A 24,562-nucleotide genomic window follows, 5' to 3' on the forward strand; every position below is an offset into this window, starting at 1 on the left:
GGTCATTTTAGTTGCCCTTTTCTGAACCTTTTCCAACTTGGCAATATCCCAAGTGAGTGTAATATCAACGTCCAAGTAGTAGTTAATTTACGACCTTTGTTGCCACCAGTTAACCAACTGATTCTTTCCAGAAATATAATGGACAATAACCTTTTTTTCACAGTCCGGTTTAATTGAAGTGTTTGGATTCCAAACAATTTGCTCCCTTCAGCTAAAAAATCGCCTCACTTCAGTTTCACTGGGTTATGGATTGAGCTGGCAGTGATTCTTACCCTTTAACACACCAAATTGCAAGTCACGACAAAGCAGCATTGGCAACAGAGAACAGGATGACATGATGTTAGGCCCAGGTGGAGGCCAGGCAGAAGAGATGAGATTTTTCTTTCTTCCTTTCAAAAATCGATGCATATGTGTTTGAGAGCATGCCTGCACTATTGAGGGAAATGTTAACAAATTTAGTTGAGGCGTTCAAGGCCTGGTCATAAAGGGCAGAAAAGAGCAAACTGGTCAAATGAATTTTACAGGAAACCCCCCCCCCCAAAAAAAAAAGGTGGGGCGGGAGGGTTCTAATGATGCACAGGCTGCATAATAATATCTCTGTGAACTGTAAAAATAATAAAAGCTGAGGCCATTTCCAACATAATCTCTATCAGCAAGATGCCAGTGCTTTTCCAGATTTCCTAACAGGTCCCTGCTAATTCCATGCCAAAACTAGCAGTGGATTTCTTCCTTTTAATCTCCCCTAATGCCTTATTCGATTATTGTCACTGCTCTCTGACCGGGCACCGTCCCTTCATATTGTAATTCCACAACTGAAGCACTCAGATGAGCCTGAACGACGGTGGGGGAATATCAGGGACCGACCACACACACACACACACACACACACACACACACACACAGGGCGAAGAGGAGCCCCTGGAAGGCGGGGCTGGCAGGGAGAGGAGGGGGGGGGGAACCAGCCCAAGTCCATCTGCCCATCCACACTCCTCTAGAGCATTAGGTCTACGGGTATACTACTGGTAGTAAGGAAAACGCCGAGTGGGAGGACAAAACTGAAGAAGGAAGATGGGTCCTACTCAGATTTGCTACAGTTGACCAGGTTGGCATCCAGGTCCTGGGCAGAACGCAGGCATGGCTTGGTGGCTTCCTTGGATTTGCTTCACTGCGTGGTAAGTAAAGCAAACTTGGGCGCAGAAGAAGTTGGGGCCAGCCTTGCTCGTCTACACCTCGGGACAGCAAATGGCCGGGAGTGCTGCTTTGCTGTTGATCCAAAGTGAAGCAACTTTTTGGGGGGAGCGTAGGGGTGGTGGTGGGAGTTGGTTTGGGGCAAGAAGGGAGCCTGTGGGTGACGGCGGGGCTCTGTGCTTGCCCTTGCAGCCTCCACAAGGTGCTGGCGGACGACCCCGCCGCCGACGAGGGCGACCTCTACTCGGAGAACATCTCCCGAATCCTGGACAAGCTCCTGGACGGCTACGACAACCGGCTGCGACCCGGGTTCGGCGGCAGGGGCAGCCCAGGTCCTTACTTGTTTTGTGCACCTTCCCTCTTTCCCCACGGCGTTTGACCTCTCCTGTTGAGCCGCAGCCTGCGAGCCACAGTTGCCTGCAAGGCGGGCTACGACCCTACACGTCCCTTCAAGGGAGCCCCATCGGACACCGCGGCGTTTGGGTTGTGGGACTTGGATTTCCGAGTATGCGCCGCTGGGGTCGCGCTACAAGCGGGGAAAAAACCCGGCTTGCTCCTTACCTTAGGGCCGTTATGGGGTGGGGGCGTCTTGGGGGGAGATTTCACTGAGGCAAGACCAACCCCGTCCACCTCCCTCCCAGGATCGCATCGCCAAGACACCCCTTCTAAGAAAGTCCTGTTTGGGCATCTGGGGAAGCCAAACAAACCCTATTTTTTGCTAACTACGTGCAAACAAGTTGTTTCCTCCCTTGGTGGAGGGGGAAGCACCCTAAGAATAAATGCCACCTATCTCACTGAACTCTCTCCTTCCTCCCCTCGACGGTGCGCACGCAAACTTTCGCCCCCTGGAACCGCTTCCCAGGAGCCGTGACGGAAGTCAAGACAGACATCTACGTGACCAGCTTTGGTCCTGTGTCAGATGTGGAAATGGTAAGACACCCCCCCAACAGCAACTCACCCCCCCTAACTGTGAGAGGGGCCTTAGTGTCAAAGGAGATCGCCCCCCCTTCTCCCTCTCTGCCTCTCAAGCCCTTCGGCTGCAAGGGAGCTTGCTCTGCCCCTGTTTTCTAGGATTCATTACGGTGGCATCTGAGTGGACTGTCATTAGAGCAGATTACTCGCTTTAATCTTCTTGACAATCTCTGCCTTGCAGGGACCCGGCCGTGCATTTCCCGTTGGGGCTGCACAGAGAAACGGTTTTGCACAACTGCGATGGGCCAGGCGGGGCAGTTTTAGCATGCATCTTTTTTTTTTTTTTTCGAGGGGAGGAGAGCTGTGTGTGCGTGTGTTCAAGCACACTTGCAAATCAAATATTTAGATCATAATGCAAATGTCTGGGTTCACTCCCCCCACTGCTCTCTGGCCTTCCTGGGTGGAAAGCAGGGTTTGTTGGTTAAGAGGGCATCAGAGCTATAAGAAGATTGCGGCCGCTTGCACCACAATGCGGAGAATTATACACAGCAGAGCTCGGAGCAGGGGAAGTAAACTTCGCCAAATGCACGTCAGGCAGGGAGTGCTCCTTTTGCTCGGTGAAAGAGCAGATGGCAACAGGCACTCATTTATGGAACCTGGGGTGGGCTCATCAGTATGTTGTGTGCTTGCCCTTGATAGATGCTGTAAACTTCCTCCTAGTATTATTAGGATCCCTGACATTCTGGAGTCTGGCTATGCACGCATGACATTTTATTCTAGAATCAATGGAGACCTTGTGCTTGCTTTTTGCATGTACAGTGGTACCTCAGTTTAAGAACAGCCCTGTTAATGAATGATTCGGATTATGAACTCCACAAAACTGAAAGTAGTGTCCCCGTTTGTGAACTTTACCTCCGTCTAAGAACGGAATCTGAATGGTGGAAGGGCACCGGTGGCAGGAGGCCTCATTAGGGAAAGCGCGCCTCGGTTTAAGAATGGTGCCCGAGATACCGCTGTAGTCCACACACAATCTAGATCTGCTGCATATTTTTTTTGCCCCTGAGAAGCATTTTTTGTTCCAAAAATGGAAGCTCGTTGCAGAGCGATTCTGCATTACCAACAGTGTATCCATTTGAAAACAGATATAGGTGGTTCCTGGCAATGGAACCTCACATACACACCTTCCCAATGGCATTGTGGGTGCGTGTATACCAAGATTGCAATCCCTACTTCCTTCTTCATTCACCCGGGGCATGTGCAGGGAGGACAATACATGGACAACTTAATCAATGATTTTCAAACATGTATTAAGTAACCACACCCACCCTAGGATGGCAGGATCTAGGATCTAAATTGAAAGCAGCATGTTCAAGACAAGCAAGAACTATTCCAAATTTGGGGGGGGGGAGCTACATTTTTGTGCTACAAACTCAGTAGTGTGTATGCATCTAGAATCTTCTTAGAATGTTCTTTATTATGTCTGAACAATCAATGATCCAAAGGCTGTAATCATGCTTGTGGTTCTCCCTGGCATCGAGACTTATTGTTGAGTATACAGTGGTACCTCGGGTTAAGTACTTAATTCGTTCCGGAGGTCTGTTCTTAACCTGAAACTGTTCTTAACCTGAAGCACCACTTTAGCTAATGGGGCCTCCTGCTGCCGCCGCGCCGCCAGAGCATGATTTCTGTTCTCATCCTGAAGCAAAGTTCTTAACCTGAAGCACTATTTCTGGGTTAGTGGAGTCTGTAACCTGAAGCGTATGTAACCTGAGGTACCACTGTATAGGCGAAAGGCTGGTTGGTAAAATAAGGTGCTTCCAACCTCAATCCTGGGTTTTGTCTGTCCATTCTACCTACCGAGGATTTTTTAAAGTGCTTACAAAATGCATCGCAATGCGCTGAGAAGAGAAGTGAAATACGAGGTACAATCTCACAAATATGGGTGGCATAAATGATTGTTAAAAAATAAAAACAATATACCGTATAATGCCATAAAAGTTGGTGAGGCTTTTGATGAGCAGGGATATGTTATAGGGGAAAAACAAAAGTGAAGCTTTCTATAACCAGTTTATTTAGTTAGAAGTGCAGTCTGATGTTCACAGGGAACATGGAGTGGTGTATTCAGACCTAATGCTAAACTTGGTTAAGCGGCATGCCAACAACCTTTGGGCTTGGCTGCTCCTCTCACCTCTTCTGGTGTGGCTTTGAAGAGGCTATCAGGAGCAATTTAGCATAATTTCCAAACTTCAAACTGTGGTTACTGTTAATTATAGTTTAAAGAAATAAACCAGGATCAGAAACCATGGTTTAAAGCTGGCTTTCAGTAAACCATAGTTAAGACTAAACAGAGTTTGCCCAGGTTTGGACGTTAGACTAAACTGTGGCTGTACCAGAGGAGAATGGAGTTGATGAGCCCAAGGCTTGTTCACGTTAGGTTAAATCATACTTGAGTGTTGTGTCTGAAATCAGCTAGTGAGTATGTCAGTGCCTGCTAGCAACTTGCTCTGGCATTCCTGAATTTGAATGAGAAGCAGCCAAAAACTAGGATTCTTATTTATGTGAACTGGGGTTTTGAAGGCAAAATCTTTATGATCCAACAGCCCTGGTGTTTCCAAGAGGACAAAAGTTAGGTTATAAGTTGCACCGTTACCAGAATAATAAAACACAGTGTTCTGTCCTTAAGGCTCCAATCTCCCTTCCAAGTTCTTCATTATATTGGATTTCTATAGGTGTCTGGTGTGTTTGGGTTGGGGGTTGGATGGGGAAGATTGGTGGGCTGGGTTAGACCCCCTTGTTAGAGATTTCCCACTACTCATCTACAACTCATCTACATCTTGATTCTACAACTGCCTGCAGGGGGAAGGGACCTGGTTCAGGAAGTACTATCAGTGTGAAGAGAGGGGATAGAAGAAGGCAGGAACTGATGTTTGAATAGCACAGCAAGCAGAGGGGCACAATTTGTAGTGTTGACTGTCTTGCTTATACTTCAGACCTCCTGAATCTCTTCCTCTTCTTATACATTAGTTCAAAAACAAATCTATAAAAATCCACTAAATCTCTTCCCACCCACTCCCTTGGCTCTCACTCCAGGAAAGCTTTTACCCAACCACAACCCAGTTAAATCCAAACCTTTGCTAAAAAATAAAAAGAAATGTCATCCTAAATCAATACCACATATCTGTTATAAGGCATTAGTTTCAGGAATTACATTCTGTTTTATGAATACATATCAAGATATCTGTTTTTGTGATAGCAAATTATCCATTATTCACTGATTAATTTGGGGCAATTTATCATGAAATAGGATATGTTTTCCTTTCATAGGCTGGCTCCTTTTTAAGGAATTACTTAAGGATAATAGGATTAAAGTGATTAAGTAGTGAATGGAGTGTGGTTAACATGTGCATGTAAGCCTTCCCACTAAGTAACCATATATTGTTATTAGAGAGGCTGGGTCCTGATCTTCAGCTCACTTGTTTTCTCAATAGGAATATACCATGGATGTTTTCTTTCGGCAAATGTGGATTGATGAGAGGTTGAAATTTGGTGGGCCCACTGAAATTCTGAGATTGAACAATTTAATGGTCAGTAAAATATGGACACCAGACACCTTTTTTAGAAACGGGAAGAAGTCAATTGCTCATAATATGACAACTCCAAACAAACTTTTCAGGATAATGCAGAACGGCACCATCCTCTATACCATGAGGTAAGTAGGCATGCTAATGGCATGTACTTTTGTTCTGACATGTATTTCCACCCCAATCTGCTGGTGATTTAACTCAGCTCAATTCTGCTCTCCTTTGTAGACTTACCATTAATGCTGACTGTCCTATGCGTCTGGTAAACTTCCCTATGGATGGACATGCTTGTCCCCTGAAGTTTGGGAGCTGTAAGTATGCAAATAATTCATATCTTTCAGTAGAAGCAAAGTCTTAGGCAACATAATATACTGCCTCTTGATATACTGTTTCTTGAAATAGGGTCTTTAGCACAATCTCTTATAATGCTAGTATGTTTCTTAAAAATGGGCCCTTAATGAAATAATTTGCTGCAGTAGGATCTTCTAGGCTAGGCAACCAGGTTGGCTGCTCAAAGCAATGTTTTCTTACAGAGTTCCTGGACTGTGCTTTGCTACCTCAGCTGAACATGGCCTTGGTAGTAACTTGTAATGTTTGGTGCAGTGATGATGATGATGATGATGATGATAATAATAATAATAATAATAATAATAATAATAATAATAATAATAATAATAGGTAATAGTCATAAGTTTTCAGTGTCTGTGGTTGTAAGTCTGGGGTGCATCAGAATAGACACTTATCCCCACAGCCACTTTCCTTATTTATTCCTTTAAGAAGCATTTTATATTTAAGGGGCTGAGGAGAATGAAATGCTTATTCCAATCTTAAGTTACAACCAGGAGTGCAATTTTAGTCATTGCTGTAAACCTTTTAGAGAAAATCACTTGGTAAAACTTGGCTATCCTCAAGAATGATACCTGCTTGGGTCAGTAGGCTTTAAGATAAGGACTCATAGGCGTAGAACCTATGTTGTTGTTCAACTCCCATCAGCCCCAGCCAGCATGGCCAATGGTAAGGGGAAATGGAGTTGTAGTCTGCTGCACAAGGACGAGTTAACAGTGGAAGAGAAACTTGACCATTGTGCACTGAACTTACCTATCAAAGCTTGTGTGAAGCCTTGTAATTGGAAGCTGGGGATGAAAGATGCCATGTTTCAGATCTCAAGTTTAGAAAAGCTGTCTCATGGAATTTGATTTAGGATGTGAAAACAAGTTTGCCTTGAGTCTCGCTTCAGGGTGCTTTGCCCAAGTTGATGGAAAAATAAAGGATCTTCCCTGAATTTAATTCTTAGTTTCACATCTCCCTCTCCAGTTCTTTGGCAAGGGAAGTGATATTTGTCGCCTAGTCTAGTAGGAATATGGAAGTTCTCACCTGCTGGTGTGGAAGGAGGGAGAGTACCTAAAGACTTGATGAATGAGGCTTCAAGATGCTCTGTGAAGGATGCCATGGCTTCCTTTCTTTCAGCCACAGGTTAAAACGTACAGGCAACATTTTTGGTTGGAGAGATGCTTCAGTGGTTTCTGCATAAACCTGGATATCATCACTATTGCTTAGTTATCATGCATGATAGGAATAGTTACAATTAATGATTTACTGAGGGAGGTGGATGTGTCTTGTTGGAATTGCAGTATAATACTTCCTGAAGTTTCATCTACTTTGAAAATTAGAACACAGGGATGGCATTAGCCTGCTGCAACAAAAACGACAGTGTCTTTTGGCACTTTATAGACTAATAGATTTATTATGGAGTAAGCTATTGTGGACTAGAACTCATCTTATCAAATGCATAAAATGTTGGTCTCAATTGGCAGACAGCTGTCCATTCATCCACCACCCACCCTATAGAGAAAAATATATAAAACATAGGCTTGGATCAGTGCTTAGTTAGTTGCTAAGTTGGTCCCATTGAAATCAATGGGACTTAAGTCATGACTACCGGTAACTTGTTGGATTGATTTCATTGGGATCTCTGTTCAACCAATTTCATTTGGAACTAACCCACTGGGGCCAGGTGCCCATGAAATGCAAGAGGTACAAATGGCGACAGTTCTGTGTAAAGAATAATTATATGGAAGATAAGCACAGTGACCATATACAACAAAAGTGAGGAGCAGGGGGAGTGAGATGGTTGATAGCTGTGCCCTTTTGGAGTCTTTTCTCCATCCACCAAGACCTAGGTTGTCCTTTCAGTCACTCTGGTATGGTTACTTAACGCCAAGTTGGTCTTTAAGAAAATATCTGTCATTCACAATTTGGTAATAGATGAGGGAGCTAAGCTGGTGTGTATTACCAAGACCTGGGTGGATTAGTTGGGTGGAATTGGCCTGGTGCAGTTTTATCTACCTGAGTACTTTGGTAAACAGCAGGGCAAGGAGGATGTCACTGTGGTCCATAAGGATTCTGTCTCACTCACCAGACCGTTCCACTCCTGTGTAGAATTCAAGGGATTGCATCTAGTGTGGGCCCGGGAGGCAAAATAGGGGTGCTGCTGGTGCCTCGCCCACCCCAACTCAGGACTTCATGGCTACCACAGCCACCAAGGAGCATGCTGCAGCGCATGCCGTTGATTTGGTATTTGCGCCAGAACTTAAAGATGATAGTCTGGAGCAGGGGGCTTGTAGTTTCTTTTTCTTTACGGTCTTACTTTGGTTGTCAAATGCCTTGGTACTCATACATTTTAGCTCCCGAATGCTGAAAATCTAGAAGTACGTGTTCCGGTTTGTGAATGTTTTTCAGAACCTGAACATCTGACATGGCTTCTGCTTGAGTGCAGGAAGCTCCTGCAGCCAATCAGAAGCCGCACCTTGGTTTTCAAACAGTTTCAGGAGTCGAATGGACTCCTGGAACAGATAAAGTTCGAGAACCAAGGTTCCACTGTATCTGTTTTCCACTTAACAACAGTCTAAATGTCTAAATGGTGTACAGGAAAGTTAATCCACTGTCATGGTCAGACCATTCCTTGGTGAGGTTTGGTCTGATGGCATAAGTTTTGAGTGCAGGGATTGGGGACACATGAAGATGGTCCACTCCCAGAGACTAATGGAATTTGATGGATTCCTGAATACTTTTAGGGATTTTGTGACAGAGGCAGTGATCTTATTGAGCCCTATTGTTGCTGTGGAACGGTGTGGTGAAGCAGGTAATCAATGTGACCACTCCTACGCGCCCTCTCTAGTGGCACGGAGCCCCATCTTCTCCCTTATTTTCAAGGCGGCTTGGGAAAATGAAGCGATTTGGACAATGGCTGGAATGCAAGTAGAGCAAATCTCAGCAGGAAGATGACACAAAGTTTGCTAGAGCACACGATTTTTCCTACCACATGGTGGTGAAGGTGGTAAAGAAGGATCTCTGTTGCATCCTCAGATAGCCATGTGGCAGAGTTGTTCTGAGTGGTATGGGGATTTTTCTTTCTTTCAATTTTGTATTTGCAGTTGTAACAAAAGAAATAACAACAACAACAACAACAACAACACAAAAACCCCTGCCAGCTGACGTTGAAATTAAAATACTCCACCATAGGGGAATTTTTAAAGAGTGATTCCTGTTAATATGATTTTAGAATCCTTAGAAAGCTGCTGTGACAAATTTCTGAGGTACCTTGAGAATAAAATTGATTGCCCATAGACTGAAATGGACCCCAACATTGAGAGAGGTTCCCAATAAAATGGAGACTTGGCTGGTGGCTGGTTCCCAGGCCCAGAAACTGGGCAAGTTACCTGTTTTGCACAGAGCTGCACTTCCTCTGAAGGAACAGACACATATTCCGGGGGATGCTCTGAAAGCCATCACTGTCACTGGAGGCACAAGTGGTCTCTATGGAGAGAAACACATTTTGCTGGCATTGGCTGGTAAGGCAACTGTGGCTTTTCCTGGATAGTCTGGCCAGAATGATCCATGTGCTGGTAACCTCAAGACTGGATTAATGTAATATGTCAGGCTGCCTTTGAAGTTACTTTGGAACAGCCATGGCTAGGATTGCCACCATGAACATATTGCATCAGTCTTAAAAGAGCTCCATAGATGTTTTTCACATGCTGCTGAGCAAAGTTCAAGCTGCTTGCACTGACTGAAGACAGAGAGTCTTCATTCTATAGACCTGCCTGAGTTCAGATCTATGAAGGAAACTCACCAAACCATTTCTAGACTTCCCTCCCTTCCCATAAGTGGTTGGTGCTGATTCTGCTGAGTTTTTGGCATCAGCTGAATGCCTTTTTTGCGTTGCTATTTTACATTGCTGGTTGCGTGCTAATTTGGATATTTTCCTGCCTGTTGTTGTTTAAACGTGTACGTGATTTTAATGTCAATGTGATGGTAATGGGATTGCTCTGGTAATGAAGAGCGGGTAAGAGAAATATTATAAATAAATAAAACCGTGATGGGGGAATAATAATGCTGTTGTGACTGGCTGCTGTGCTAATCTGGTGTGCGTTTGAATTTTATGCTGTGCCAGGAAGGGGAACCTTTTTCAGCCTGAGGACTACGTACTGCATTCTGGGCAAGCTGCCAACGGCAGTGAGGCCAGCGGCAGAAGTGGGCAGAACAATTAATGTAAATTTTACCTTTGTAGAATAGGCTAGTTTCTACACCCACTCACATACCCTCATGCATCCCCCATCCAGGCAAACAAGAGGCAGTAACTGAGTTCATGGGCAGATTTCAGCCTGGCAAAAACACTCAGGGTGCAAAACAGGGTCAGTGAGGGGTGTGGCCTGGGCAGAGTGCCAGGAGCCAGACAGAGAGGCTTGGAGAGCTGCATTCAGTGGCAGAGCTTCATGCTCTGGCACCGGGGGCAGAGAGGAGGTGGGAGCATGGCTGGCGCACGTCTCAGGAGTGTGATGCACCACCTGCGGGGGCAGGGCGCCCAGTGCGGGTGGGGGAGCAGCCCTGATGGCACCCTGGGGATCGCACTGCCAGGGGCGGTGCACTCCCCCCGCACTCCTCTTCCTCCGCCAGTGGCTGCATTGTGCCAGGGCCTGCATTGTACCCTTTGTGTTTCCCAGCTTTTAGGACCTCCTGTCCACAAGTGTGAAAGTTGCACGGAAACTAAAGAGTCATGCTGGAGAAGCAGAAACCGTTTGCCTTGTTGGCTTTTCCTTCAGCAAATGAAATATGGGGGTGTCCATTTCCCCCTTAAATCTAGACTGTGAGATAAGCCTGGAGCAAATCCCTGAGTCTCTTTAACCAGGAGAGTTTGAAATACCTTTCCTTGCATTTTCAATACTCAGACCCTCTAGCCCAAACAGGGAGTCTCCAGAAGCCAAAATACAGTATTCTCTGGCCATTCTGAACTAGAGCATGTGATGGCTCAATAACAGCAATGGGAACAGTGCATAGAACATAGATCACACCACACTGTGTGCTTCAGCAGCAGCGTCTACCAAAGAAGAGATTTGCTGCTTATTTTTGCACTAGGAGTTAAGTATAATTAGCACATGACAAACCCCCTCCTCTCTCTCTTTCTCTCTCCCTGCCTGACTCAGATGCCTATCCTAAAAGTGAGATTATTTACACCTGGAAAAAAGGACCATTGTATTCGGTGGAAATTCCACAAGAATCTTCCAGTCTTCTCCAGTATGATCTTATAGGGCAAACAGTCTCTAGTGAAACGATAAAATCCAATACAGGTAAGATCACATCTGCATGCAGGGTGCCAACATTAGAATATGACCACTGAGATTTTCAACATGGTACTTTTTACACGCTCACAGTGTGACTTGTCTATGTGTCCAATGGCACGCTTGCTCCAACTGCTAGTCCTTTGGAGAATAAATGATAATGAATCTATTGCTGGGAGTTCTGATTGCTCCTCCCATTTCCAGGCCACATCTCTTTTCTGCCATGCAGAAGGCGGTTATAGGCTGAGGTGCCAGTGGCGTAGCATGGGTTGTCAGCACCCGGGGCAAGGCAAGTAATTTGCGCCCCCTAACCCATGGATTTGCGCCCCCTAACCTGTGGATTTGCGCCCCCTAACCCTAACCCCCAGATGTTGCGCCCGGTGCGTCTGGCCACCCCTGCACCCCCCATGCTACGCCACTGTGAGGTGCAAAGGCAAGGAAGCGGGTGTGTTATGGGACAATGAATTCACACTTTGCCTCAAAGCTTCCTAGGCAAAACTAGCTAAAATACCATTTTATTTGCAAGGTTTATATACAGCAGGAACACTTGGGAAATACAAGATGTTGTCTTGGGTGTAAAATTCAGCTTCCTGTGCTCTCTTTCATTACCCCCCCCCAAAAAAAAAATTTGTTTAGTCCATATGGTTGTGAAGTTATGCCTGGAAATTTGTGGACAATGTCTGTTGAAATCTGAAAAGCCTAGCATTTCAAAGGGACGTGGACAAGGCCTCCCTAATATAAAGTAAAACCAAAATTCATTGAAAAATACGGGGGAAATGCAAAAGGGTAGAATATGTTTGCAAATGCAGCTTTTCCTGATAACAGAATTATTATTTTTTAATGATGAATACACACAGCCCTCCCTATGTGTTTATTTAAGACATTCCAAGATTCTCTAATACATGGACAAAGATAATGCTGATATACTTGTTTCCTAACAGGTGAATACGTAATAATGACTGTTTATTTCCACTTACAAAGGAAGATGGGCTACTTCATGATTCAGATATATACTCCCTGCATCATGACAGTCATCCTCTCTCAGGTGTCTTTCTGGATTAATAAGGAATCTGTTCCAGCTAGGACAGTTTTTGGTATGCTGGTATTATCATTCTGCCCGAAACCACTCTGCATCATTCCATTTATCCACCATTTCTCATTGCTTTGTGTGTTTCTCATAGGCGAGTATTCACTTCAGGTACTCTATTTTCATCTGCAAAGGAAAATAGGCTACTATCTCATTCAGACATACATCCCCTGCATTATGACTGTAATCCTGTCCCAAGTTGTGTTTTGGATCAACAAAGAAGCTGTCCCAGCAAGAACTGTGGCTGGTATTCATGCTTTCTTCTCATGACCTTCATTTGCTCGTTGCTTCATTCGTTCAGGGTATTGTACTGCGATAGAGATTAGCATTGTTTTAAATTAAAGAATGTGACAGAGGAAAACTATGTGTTGAGGATTTACCTGGGGTAAGTGCCACTGAATCTTCTGTGTAGTCATGGATCTAACTGAACTCTTGCTGGGGAGATGGTTTCTAATGAACTTCCATAGAATCTCATTGCAAGCCTGTAGCTCTGCGGCTCTAGGAATTGAGTGCCACTGAACGTTTCTCTGCTCCTGCCAGTGGAAATGAATAGTACTTGCTGTGGCTTCTAGCTCAGGCTGTAAATCTGTTTATTGGGTACATGGCAGTTACACAAAGAGAAGTTGGTGTGTGCAGAGCTTGGAAGCCTGAAAAAGGATACATACAGAGGCCTAACAGCTTCCTTGTCACCCTTATTTTGCAGGGATCACCACTGTCCTCACAATGACTACGTTGAGCATCAGCGCCCGCCACTCTTTGCCCAAGGTGTCTTATGCTACTGCCATGGATTGGTTCATTGCTGTGTGCTTTGCCTTTGTCTTCTCTGCACTTATCGAGTTTGCAGCTGTCAACTACTTTACCAATCTTCAGACTCAGAGAGCAATGAAGAAGGCAGCCAGGGCGGCCGCACTAGCAGCCGCGCTCTCAGCAGCTACCGTACCGGCGGAGGACGAGATAGTCTCGGTAATTGCTCACATTTCTGATAATAAGCATCGTATAGGAAGAGACAGCCAAAGTAGTGAATGCCAAACAATTGAACAATATTAAAGTGATCTTAGTCTGGGAGAGAGTGCATAATCAAATCGCATCATCAATGCAGGAGCTAAGTTGTTTCCCCAAACTTTTAAAAGTGAAAGCGCAGGGATTATTTTGTGTGTGTGTGTGTGTGTGTATTTATATATATGACTGTATTCCATATCCATTTTATCAGAATATTAATTTTCAGCCTATCCAGTTTGCACGGCAGGAAATATTGCCAGGCAACTTTCTCCAGCGCTTTCTGTGTCACTTGCATGGAAAGCAAAGCAGTATACCCTTCAAGGGGATGTGCACACGCCATATATTCTTGGATCAGTTTGTAACTGGCATTCTTTAAGTGGGTCATTGCGGGGGGGGGGGGAGAGAAAGGGGGGATTAGACTTTACAGAAACTTGGCATCTTCCCATACGCTTGGCTGTCTTGGATGCAGCCCAGCAAAAGTTATGGAATGGCTGGAATCTCGCAGTGCCCAACTCACATGAGATATTAAAGGGCTTTACTTCATAGAAGGAAAAGCTGCTGCGCTGGTAATTTCAAACATCTTGTGTTTCCATCATGATAGAAATGCAATTTAAGAACTGCTTGGCAGATGCAGCAGTGAGAGAGACCCTTCTGGGCAAAGTCCCACTCCTCTCTTTGATTCCTCAATGCCCTCATGGTTCAGAGATTCCCTAGATGGCCCCAATATACTTCTCAACTTTCTTTCCTATCTCCTCACTGGGATTCCTACCTTTTTTTGCCCACCCCTGCTCATTTGCATCTGCAAGCCAGCACAGAGAAATTAAGCAGGTGAAGCTTTCCCCATCACTTCTTTCTGTGTCAAGGAAAATTTAGCTCCTGAACCTGTATGCAGAGTCACAGGGACAGAGCCATCTCCTCTGCCCTGTTTCCTCCACACGGATCTGGTACAGGAAGAAGAGTGAGGAAGCCTGCAGTCAACTTCATTGAACAAGGAGCCCGTAGTGTAGGGATGGTGAACTTAGCCTAGAACTGATGGGACCCTGAGTTGAAAAATACCTGGAGGGCCACAGGTTCCCAGCCCTACAGTGGTAGCCTGAGAAATTCTTGCCACGCAGATGGAAAGGACAATAGCACAATGGTAAAATATATGCTAGCTATGCAGAAAGTCCTTTGTTTAATCTCTGGCATCTTTCAATAGGGCTGGGAAAGTCCTACAGACAACAATGAGCTAGATCAGGGATATGGGAACAGCTCATTCATTCATTCATTTCTTATTTATTCCATTTGTTTACCACTCTTCACAACACTGAGTGCAGGTAGTCCTTCCAAATGACCCATGAGGTCATTTCTTGCAAGCCAAACCCACCTATCATTGAGGTGACACCATCTGATGTTACCTGTACACAGGGGAGGAGCAAGGTGGGGGTGGTGAGGGCGGACCGCCCCAGGTGTCATCAGAGGAGGCATGCAGGAGGCAGGCGGGCAAACAAACAAGCAGCGGGTGGAGGGAAGGAGAGAAGCAGAAGCTCCCTCAACTCAGGACCCACCCTGTACCCCCCCCCCAAAGAAAGCTCAACAACTTTGGCCAACCCTCCCCTAAAAAAAGAGCTGAACAACTCCTGGCAATGACAATGGGTAGATCACAGCTAGTCTTTTTATACTGTGAGTAGATCGCAGTATAAAAGGGACGCGGGTGGCGCTGTGGGTTAAACCACAGAGCCTAGAACTTGCTGATCAGAAGGTTGGCGGTTCGAATCCCCGCACCGGGGTGAGCTCCCATTGCTCGGTCCCTGCTCCTGCCAACCTAGCAGTTTGAAAGCACGTCAAAGTACAAGTAGATAAATAGGTACCGCTCCGGCGGGAAAGTAAATGGCGTTTCCGTGTGCTGCTCTGGTTTACCAGAAGCAGCTTAGTCATGCTGGCCACATGACCCGGAACCTGTATGCCTGCTCCCTTGGCCAATAAAGCGAGATGGGTGCCGCAACCCCAGAATCAGCCACGACTGGACCTAATGGTCAGGGGTCCCTTTACCTTTATCTTTAGATCACAGTCTCTTGGGAGTCCAACTAGACTTCAATGTGGGGTGGGGGGAGACAAGAAATTTTCTGCACCTGGTACCACCTGACCTTGCTATGCCACTGCCTGTCAATCATTCCTGCTGATGCAAGTGCTTTCTGTGTCACGGCACATTTCCATGCCTTACTGCAGCATCTTCAGTTGATTGTGGCTTCAGTTGTCACTTGTGTCAGTGGCCTGGCTTAGTATGGCTGCTTTCTGTGTTGATACTAGATAGGGCCCCAGGAAGCTGGAAGATGGCATACATAACCTGTTACGGGTTCCCTCCTTATTTATTTCCTTGGGTAACTTCCTTTAAAGTGGGTTGCTGTGGTGAAGTAAACATAAGGGCTGTTTTACCACATACTGAACTCCATATCGGTTTATGATGCTATTCTATGCTATGATTGGTATATTTTTCCTGGAAGCATTTCCGGACCTTTAAACAATTTTATGTTGGATGGGCAGATGCTTAATGGATACACTTTTCCACACTGCTACTGTTCCATGCCTGAAAAACATCTGTTGAATTTTATGCAGGTGCCTAAGGTACAGGAGCTCTACCAGGAAAGGGAGAAATGCTCTTTAATAAACTTGTACCTCCTGTTCCATTAACGCCTGCATGACAGGCAAGCAACTGAGGAGCTGAAGTTTTCCCCGTCATTAAAGGTTCTGTTGTTGAACATTTACTAGTTGTACAGCTGTTCAAAGTACAGGAACCCTGAAAGAAAAAAAAGTCTTCAATGCTTTGATCACATTATGGAGTTGACAGCATAATTCAATTATATTGAATTGATAATAGCCAGATGCATACGGACAGGTTAAGTGAAGGATGGGGGAAACCCTCCACTCCTTCAGATATTAAAAAGGTAAAGGGACCCCTGATCATTAGGTCCAGTCGTGACCGACTCTGGAGTTGTGGCACTCATCTTGCTTTATTGGCTGAGGGAGTCGGCATACAGCTTCCGGGTCATGTGGCCAGCATGACTAAGCCGCTTCTAGTGAACCAGAGCAGCGCACGGAAATGCCGTTTACCTTCCCACCGGAGCGGTTCCTATTTATCTACTTGCACTTTGACGTGCTTTTGAACTGCTAGGTTGGCAGGAGCAGGGACTGAGCAACCGGAGCTTACCCCGGCATGGGGATTCGAACAGCCAACCTTCTGATCGGCAAGTCCTAGGCTCTGTGGTTTAACCTACAGTACCACCTGCATCCCCCTTCAGATATTAGAACACCCCAAAATTAGGTGCTGCTCTTTGGATAACACAGGCTTGGGTGTTTTAAGAGCTACTGCTAGTGGGTTGGAGCGTGACTACAGAAATGAATTCAGTCCAAGAGGAGTCATTATACTTGGAATGGGATAGTGCTGAGGATATATATCCTACTCCCTACCCCAGTTGCTTTCCCTCTTCATTTCTACTCCTGCTGGTAGTCCTGCATGCCAGTTATTCACTGTATAGGCTGCTGAAGTGTAGGAGGTCAGCCATGTGTTTGATGATCAAGCTGTGTAGGTTTTACTAACGCTGATATTATTGTTTAGTCATATCTGCTTGCAGTGGAGAAGGGAGGTGGGTTTAGATTGACCTTGTGTTCATCTCTTTTATGGACAAAACATTCTTTGTCTTTATGGATGCAGAAAATCAGAAGCAGGGGACATTTCCTCCACCATTCACTGCATCACAATGTTGAGGTGGGAAGAAAAGCTTTACCTGAGTCTCTGCTTGTCAAGGAGGGGCACGTGGGTTAAACCACAGAGCCTAGGGCTTGCCGATCAGAAGGTCGGTGGTTCGAATTCCCGTGACGGGGTGAGCTCCTGTTCCTCGGTCCCTGCTCCTGCCAACCTAGTAGTTTGAAAGCACGTCAAAGTGCAAGTAGATAAATAGGTACTGCTCCAGCGGGAAGGTAAAAGGCGTTTCCGTGCACTGCTCTGGTTCGCCAGAAGCGGCTTAGTCATGCTGGTCACATGACCAGGAAGCTGTACGCTGGCTCCCTCGGCCAGTAAAGTGAGATGAGCGCCGCAACCCCAGAGTCAGTCACGACTGGACCAAATGGTCAGAAGTCCCTTTACCTTTTACTGCTTGTTAAATGGCAATTTTTAAAGAACACAAAAAGCAAAGGAAGCCGAACTCTGGTCAGTGTACCACACTCAGGGGCCAGGTTTTTTCACTGATTTCTGCAATCAGCACATTCCAGTGATAAGGCTTTTCCTTGGGCTGTGACTTTGCTGCATGTTTGAATGCTTCCTCACCAAAATCTCCCTCACCTGCATTTGGAAAAATGTTAGTAAAAAAGTTAGGCTAAATATTGCTCCCTGGCATGCTGTTTTTCTATGCACGTGTTTTGGAGTTGGTTGCAAGGTGGGGAATATAATGCATGCTTGTGTGTTATTTTCACTGTTGTGGATCCTAGCATGTGCTTTTTTGTATATATCTGTACTTGTCTGAAGAACTGCATTGCTAAAGTGCAGATTTTGAAAGATGGTTGTGTTTTGGTTTGTGAACTTTCTAGATTCTCCTTTAAATGCAAACTGAATCAAATCTCTCCGCCATCCCTATGTGTGATATAACAATGTTGGATTTAGGATGGGATCAAGAGGGACAGAAACCCTACTCAGACATTTGTTCCTCTTCATATAGATATGGAAGTGGGGATGAGCACCTTTACTCCACCTGTTCCATTGCATTTCCGTTCACCCTCCATGAATTGGAGGGTGATGGTCCATAGCAGGGAGCTTGCTCAACTCCTGCAGACTCCCTGATACACAGTGCTGATGGCCAACCTCCTACTGTGAATGGCTGGGAATGTGCCAAAGAGGACAGGGCATGAGTGCTCATCCCTGTTCTTCCTCTGTGCGATCAACATTGCATATGCAGTAGTACCTTGGATCCCGAATGCCTTGCGAGTTGAACGTTTTGGCTCCCGAACGCCGCAAACCCAGAAGTGAATGTTCCAGTCTGTGAATGTTCTGTGGAACTAGAACGTCCAATGCAACTTCCACAGCTTCCGATTGGCTGCAGGAGCTTCCTGCAGCCAATCAGAAGCTGGGCCTTGGTTTCCGAACGTCTTGGAAGTCGAATGGATTTCCAGAACGGATTCCATTCAACTTCGTAGGTACCATTGTAGTAACAACTGACTGGAGAGGATAGGGAGATAGCAGGATGCCATAGTTTCTTGATGGGCTATTATCGCCATTAAAGGTAATGGTAAAGGGACCCCTGACCATTAGGTCCAGTTGTGGCCGATTCTGGGGTTGCGGCACTCATCTCGCTTTATTGGCTGAGGGAGCTGGTGTACAGCTTCCGGGTCATGTGGCCAGCATGACTAAGCCGCTTCTGGCAAACCAGAGCAGCGCACGGAAACGCCGTTTACCTTCCCACCGGAGTGGTACCTATTTATCTACTTGCACTTTGACATGCTTTCGAACTGCTAGGTTGGCAGGAGCAGGGACTGAGCAACGGGAGCTCACCCCATCGCGGGGATTCGAACCGCCGACCTTCTTATCGGCAAGTCCTAGGCTCTGTGGTTTAACCCACAGCGCCACCCGCATCCCTTCATTATTGCCATTAGGAGTGCTCAAACAAAAGGGAGAGCTGGCATTTTGCTTATAAATATGCCTATGTATTTTAAACACACACACACACACTTTAAATTAGTGTGGTTGGAAAGATTGCCTTTTGGTGACAACATAACCCCTCTCCCCAAGTTCAAGATCAGCTCGAGAAGCAGGGATAAAGCCTGCCTGCCATCCTGCTGAAGCTGGTTCCAGCTCTGTTGCCAGCTGACGATAGCTGGCAGTGCCTGTAGTTGACAGGGCCTGTACGCCTAAGGCAGCACCTTAATGTTTGCATTTTTCATTGCAATGCCTTATAGACACTCGTAAGAATAAGCGCACATAATAGGCTTGCCAACACTCAGAAAATGCTATATAGCTTTTAAAAAATGTCATGACATTTGAGAAGGGCTCAGTAGAAATGACTGAAATATCATTTGATTTGTCGGTATCACATTGCCTATTAGGTACACAGTGTAAGAGCAAAATAAGGTTTACAAAAGCAACATGAACCAATGCCAGACAACAGAAGTGGGTGGCCCTTTTAATGACTAGGGCTGGATCCTGTGCACATTTATCTGGGAGTGAGATGTGCTGGACTCTGTTTCTGAATTTGTAGGCACACAAATGGAGTGCAACTTAACAGTACTAGCATTATTTGAGTACCACTTTTCAGAACCGAAGCTCTCCATGAAATGGAGAGTTGAATGGGGTTTCCTGGAAAAGGGGATGGCATTATGTAGTATTATGTAGTTTTATGTAGAAAAACAATGACCAACATGCATGCAGAAGGGTATTGGAGTCTCCATGTGTGATGGTGGTGATTGGCAAAATATTTGCTTGGGCCCCCAACCAAATCTTCTAAAAGGGTATCAAGTAATATCAACTCCTTTGATGCATAATGCTGTAAGTCAAGTACAGCAAGGTCTATTTATGGGGGTTATTTTAATTTTGTATCCCACTTTTGAAGCTCAGGTAGCTTTCATGGTGGCTCTCCTGTTATCCAGAAACACCACTGTCACAACCCCAACAAGAGAACGTTTGGGAATTCAGAATATATTCACTTTCTATGGACTAAACGTTTTGGCATCACTATATATATATATATATATATATATATATATATATATATATATATCCCCCTGTTTGCGGGGATTTTTTAAAAACAAAAACAAACAAACAAATGTTTTCTATTTCATTCTTGCACAATAGATATTTCTGCTTATAATCCGATTTCGATCTGAGCTATGTGTTATAGTTGTAGGAGACTATATTAAAATAGAGCAACTGTGAAAGTAAAGAACATTGAAGGAATATCTCAGTTCCTCTTAGAATTGCAGCACACAGTTCACAGTAATAGTGGTAGCAGACAATATACTACATTTGAATTGCTGGATTTGTCCTATATTTACATTCTGTATTTACATTCTCTGTATATATACACATAACAACTCATTAAAAACAAGTAAAACAAGGAACCCAAACCCAGCAAGTCATGCATCAGGTTGACTAGTGTCTGTGCAGATCTTGATCTGTTGCTTCCATGAGACTGCAGTGACATCGGGAGATAATGCATCTTTAAATGGTGCATGGAAAAGCTTTTTACCTGCCAGGATTGTATATATCTCCTGCTGCTAGTGCTACTGACATTAATAGCATCAAGAGACCAAATTGCAGAAGTTTTTCCCAAATATAGAAGCAGATAATGGGTAAGAGGGAGAGAGAAAAATGAATGTAGGCTGTCCTTTAATTAATTTAGACTGGAGATTTGAATAGAATTCTGGAACAGGCCTGGATAAAAGAAGAAGAAGATCAACACGTGTTTCATAAATTAGCAGTGCTGTGGGATATTAATGTTGCAATAATAACAATAATATCATTTAAGTGATTGTCTCTCATATTATTAGTCAGTCTTTTATTGCCGGCATGGTTTATTGTTGGGATGACTCTTGATGGAGAGACTTTCCATGGGATAGGACCCACCTATTGAGAGGCTTTCTCTTTTACCAGTTGTAATCTCCAAGTGTGGCTGTCACAATGTGGGAAGTGCTGCTCAGATATTTGGTAAAGGGAGATTCTCTCCTTTTAACCCTCTCTAAGAGCTGGTGCTCAGGGCATTCAATGCACCTGTTTGCCAACAGACTGAGTGCACACAAGGAGGCCACACTTTTTCATGCAACACACAATTAAATTATATCTTCAACATAAATCAAGATATAAACTCAGTTCTTCTAAGATACTGTGATTGCCACTAATAGTATGAGACCTGAGACCATTGTGGAGGAATAATCTATCAATGATTATTAGCTACATGACATTAAATATAGGATTCCTGTATATCTCTGATTACTAAATACTGGAGACCAAGAAGGATATTACCCACCATCCATTGTTTGTGAACTTCCAGACTGCTTGATTAGATTGTGTTCTTGTAATGATATCAATTTCACAGAACTCATGCTGTTTAATGGTAATATTTGTCACCTGCAGCAATTTCCGTTTAACTGAATATGGGTAATATCAGCTTTAGCTATCCATGTACGTGCAGTTATAACAATTGCTGAAGCACAAAGACCTGTGGTCCTATCGCCCTGGAGGCTCCAGGGCTATCATCGCACATTGTCCAATGTCAGTGCCGTCTTGTGACATTATACTGCCTGAGGAGGTGCAGCAAATGGCAGCCTCCAAATCGGCCAAAATGCATAGTTACCCAGGCTAGCCAGTCCCTTATTTTCTGTTTCTATTTATTAGATTTGTTTGTCACTTTTCACAAGCAGGACTGCTCCAAAGCAACTTACAGCATAAAATGCGTTGCAGATGTATAAAACAGGAGTAAAACACAATACCTAAATGATATTAAAAGAACAAATCCTATTCACCTGACTAAAAGATGAACACTAAAAAGGCCAGAAAACAACTCGCTACCCTCCCAACCAACCACCAAAGGTGGGAGAATGGAGATAGACTTCAAGGCCTGAGAGCTGGAAGCTCCATTTCATATTATGCCATCACACTAGGAATTCCATTTTTAAAACTGAAGCTGATCTGATCAGTCACATGAACCAAAGGAGAGGATTTGCTGTTACGAAGAGAGATTTAGTGAAATATAGGAAACTTCTTGGGACGCAGGTGGCGCTGTGGGTAAAACCTCAGCGCCTAGGACTTGCCGATCATTAGGTCGGCGGTTCGAATCCCAGTGGCGAGGTGCGCTCCCGTCGTTCGGTCCCAGCGCCTGCCAACCTAGCAGTTCGAAAGCACCCCTGGGTGCAAGTAGATAAATAGGGACCGCTTACTAGCAGGAAGGTAAACGGCGTTCTGTGTGCTGTGCTGGCTCACCAGATGCAGCTTGTCACGCTGGCCACGTGACCCGGAAGTGTCTTCGGACAGCGCTGGCGCCCGGCCTCTTAAGTGAGATGGGCGCACAATCCTAGAGTCGGACACGACTGGCCCGTACGGGCAGGGGTACCTTTAGGAAGTTTCTTAGTATCATAGAATTGGAAGGGACAATGAGGGTCATCTAGTCCAACCCCCTGCAATGCAGGAATCTTTCACCCGATGTTGGGCTTGAACCCACAACCCTAAGATTAAGAGTCTCATGCTCTACTGACTGAGTTATCTTGGACAGTAGGAGTAGCTGAGTGTGAACTGGTAGCCTGTAGACACTGGAGATAAATTGCAGATATATTTTGATCCCAAACTGAGGTCTGGCATCGCAATTGGAACAGGAAGCAGTTCTTGCCGTAAGCTAGTTAAATGGATTAGGAGGTGGGAATTGTATTTTTTGTACATTATTCTTTTAAGAAGAACTGCAAGAATGGGAATCTATTGGCAATCTATGGCAATTATGCCAAAAGGCTCTTCTAGTGATATATCTGCTTGTTAAATGTGAAGCATGCATATTGAGCAAAGGTAATAATCTGATTTTTTCCCACAGTAGCATTACAACATCAAACACCTATATCCTGAATCTAATACATTACAGAGGAAATAAGAGAGGTCCATTTCCTGACTGCCAATTTGATGTTATTGTAATTGATTTCTTTTAACTTTACTGGAGATGCCACTAAGGTACATAATTCGCAGATATATGGAAAGTAGAAATAATAACTATATCGATGTCTTGGTGTAAACTTTTTATGGCATCTAGGAACATAGAGAAGTATTCATTTTATGTGACTGCCTGACTAAAAGTTGCACTGATAGCAGGAATCAAATATCCATAGCACAAAGCGGACACAATTTGGTGATATTTTAATATGAATACCCCTTGAAAGTATTCCACAGAAATATAGAATGGTAGGTATAAATTGCCTTTTTAAAAGTACAGGGTGAATAAATAATACCCTCAAAATAAGTTAGTACAAGTGTTAGCAGAATGCAATGCAATAAAGTATAGTAGCTGCATTTTAAGACCTCAAGCCCCCATCTTTACTCAGACATATCTAAGAAATGTGCTCAAATTTATTGCCCTCTTGGAGAAAGTATTAGCATACTAAAAAGAAATATAAAATCTCATAGAAATTCAAGTTGAGGACACTTAACAGCTAAAACCAACACTAACACCCCAGCTTAACTGCCATGGATGAAAATACGGGTCACTATTTATATAATATATGAATTGACCCAGTGTCCATGAGATTTCCTTTCATCCATTAGAAATAATTCCCACTAAGAAACCATCTGTAGTTGCTGTTATGGCACGGGCAGTCTTTGCAATAGAAGTGGATATCCATTCTGAATTTTTGTTGGAACGTGAAAGACTGGATTTGGTCCAAAGCTTTCCTGCTTATCCTGACATTGTTGACCCTCCTCCCTTCCCCCCTCCATCATAAACAGAACTGGAAGAAGGCCCCAGAATTCTGGGCCTACGTGTGTGTGACATGTGCTGCGATTAGCATGCGGTGTAACTCTGTTCAGAAGGGACAAGGATTCTAATAAGGCAGGCGGCAGCGCTTTCATTCCTTTTGTAAAGCAAAGGCACCTCAAGCCAAATCTGAAAGTGACTGTGGCTGAAAGCAGTGGCTCAAAGACTCCATTTATAGAGCAGGATTATTATGATGATTAGTGCAAGTGGACATGGATAACCCTCTTTCTGCTTCTGTGACACATCTGTGGATGATCTCCCCTTTAAATCTGTCTTCGGCTTGCTGTGTAGGAGGGAAAATAGAAAATCAGACATCTGTGTTCCTGATAGGCAGGGCCCCATCGTATATATGTACATGTAGACTTTAGAACCTTCTGCAAAGCATTTTCCCTGCCAGTTATTTGGGTTAATGTGAGTGGCGAAGGAATGATGATTCAAGAAATGGACATTTTAGAATGGGGAGGTGGGGGGGGGGGAGCAGGAGTGACTGACTTTGTTTGGTCTACAGAAAAGTAGGTCACTAGAAGATCTTCTCTTTCTGAAAATCAAATACGATGGGAGAACACCCAATTATCCCCATCACTGGGGATCCTGTGCATAAATCCAAATGTTGTATTTCCATTCCATTTCTGAAAGAGGCCTCTATTAGGAGGTGCTGCCAGTTGTTATTGAAATGGGACCTCTCTCCAATCCCTCCCCCCCCTTAGC

General features: G+C 44.6%; 1 protein-coding gene across 1 annotated transcript in view; it reads left to right on the plus strand.

The window, feature by feature from the left end:
• The first annotated feature begins 997 nt into the window (after window positions 1-997).
• Window positions 998-24,562, plus strand: part of GABRA6 (gamma-aminobutyric acid type A receptor subunit alpha6) — a 32,315-nt gene continuing 8,750 nt past the window's right edge. The window contains exons 1-8 of the mRNA XM_083721123.1: window positions 998-1,172; window positions 1,381-1,520; window positions 2,051-2,118; window positions 5,589-5,809; window positions 5,910-5,992; window positions 11,165-11,308; window positions 12,241-12,393; window positions 13,090-13,349. Coding sequence (XP_083577249.1) covers window positions 1,135-1,172; window positions 1,381-1,520; window positions 2,051-2,118; window positions 5,589-5,809; window positions 5,910-5,992; window positions 11,165-11,308; window positions 12,241-12,393; window positions 13,090-13,349 — 1,107 coding nt within the window. The 5' untranslated portion in view covers window positions 998-1,134. The remainder of the gene's footprint in view (window positions 1,173-1,380; window positions 1,521-2,050; window positions 2,119-5,588; window positions 5,810-5,909; window positions 5,993-11,164; window positions 11,309-12,240; window positions 12,394-13,089; window positions 13,350-24,562) is intronic.

Source organism: Podarcis gaigeae (assembly GCF_964106915.1).
Source record: "Podarcis gaigeae genome assembly, chromosome: 2".
Lineage (NCBI taxonomy): Eukaryota > Metazoa > Chordata > Lepidosauria > Squamata > Lacertidae > Podarcis > Podarcis gaigeae.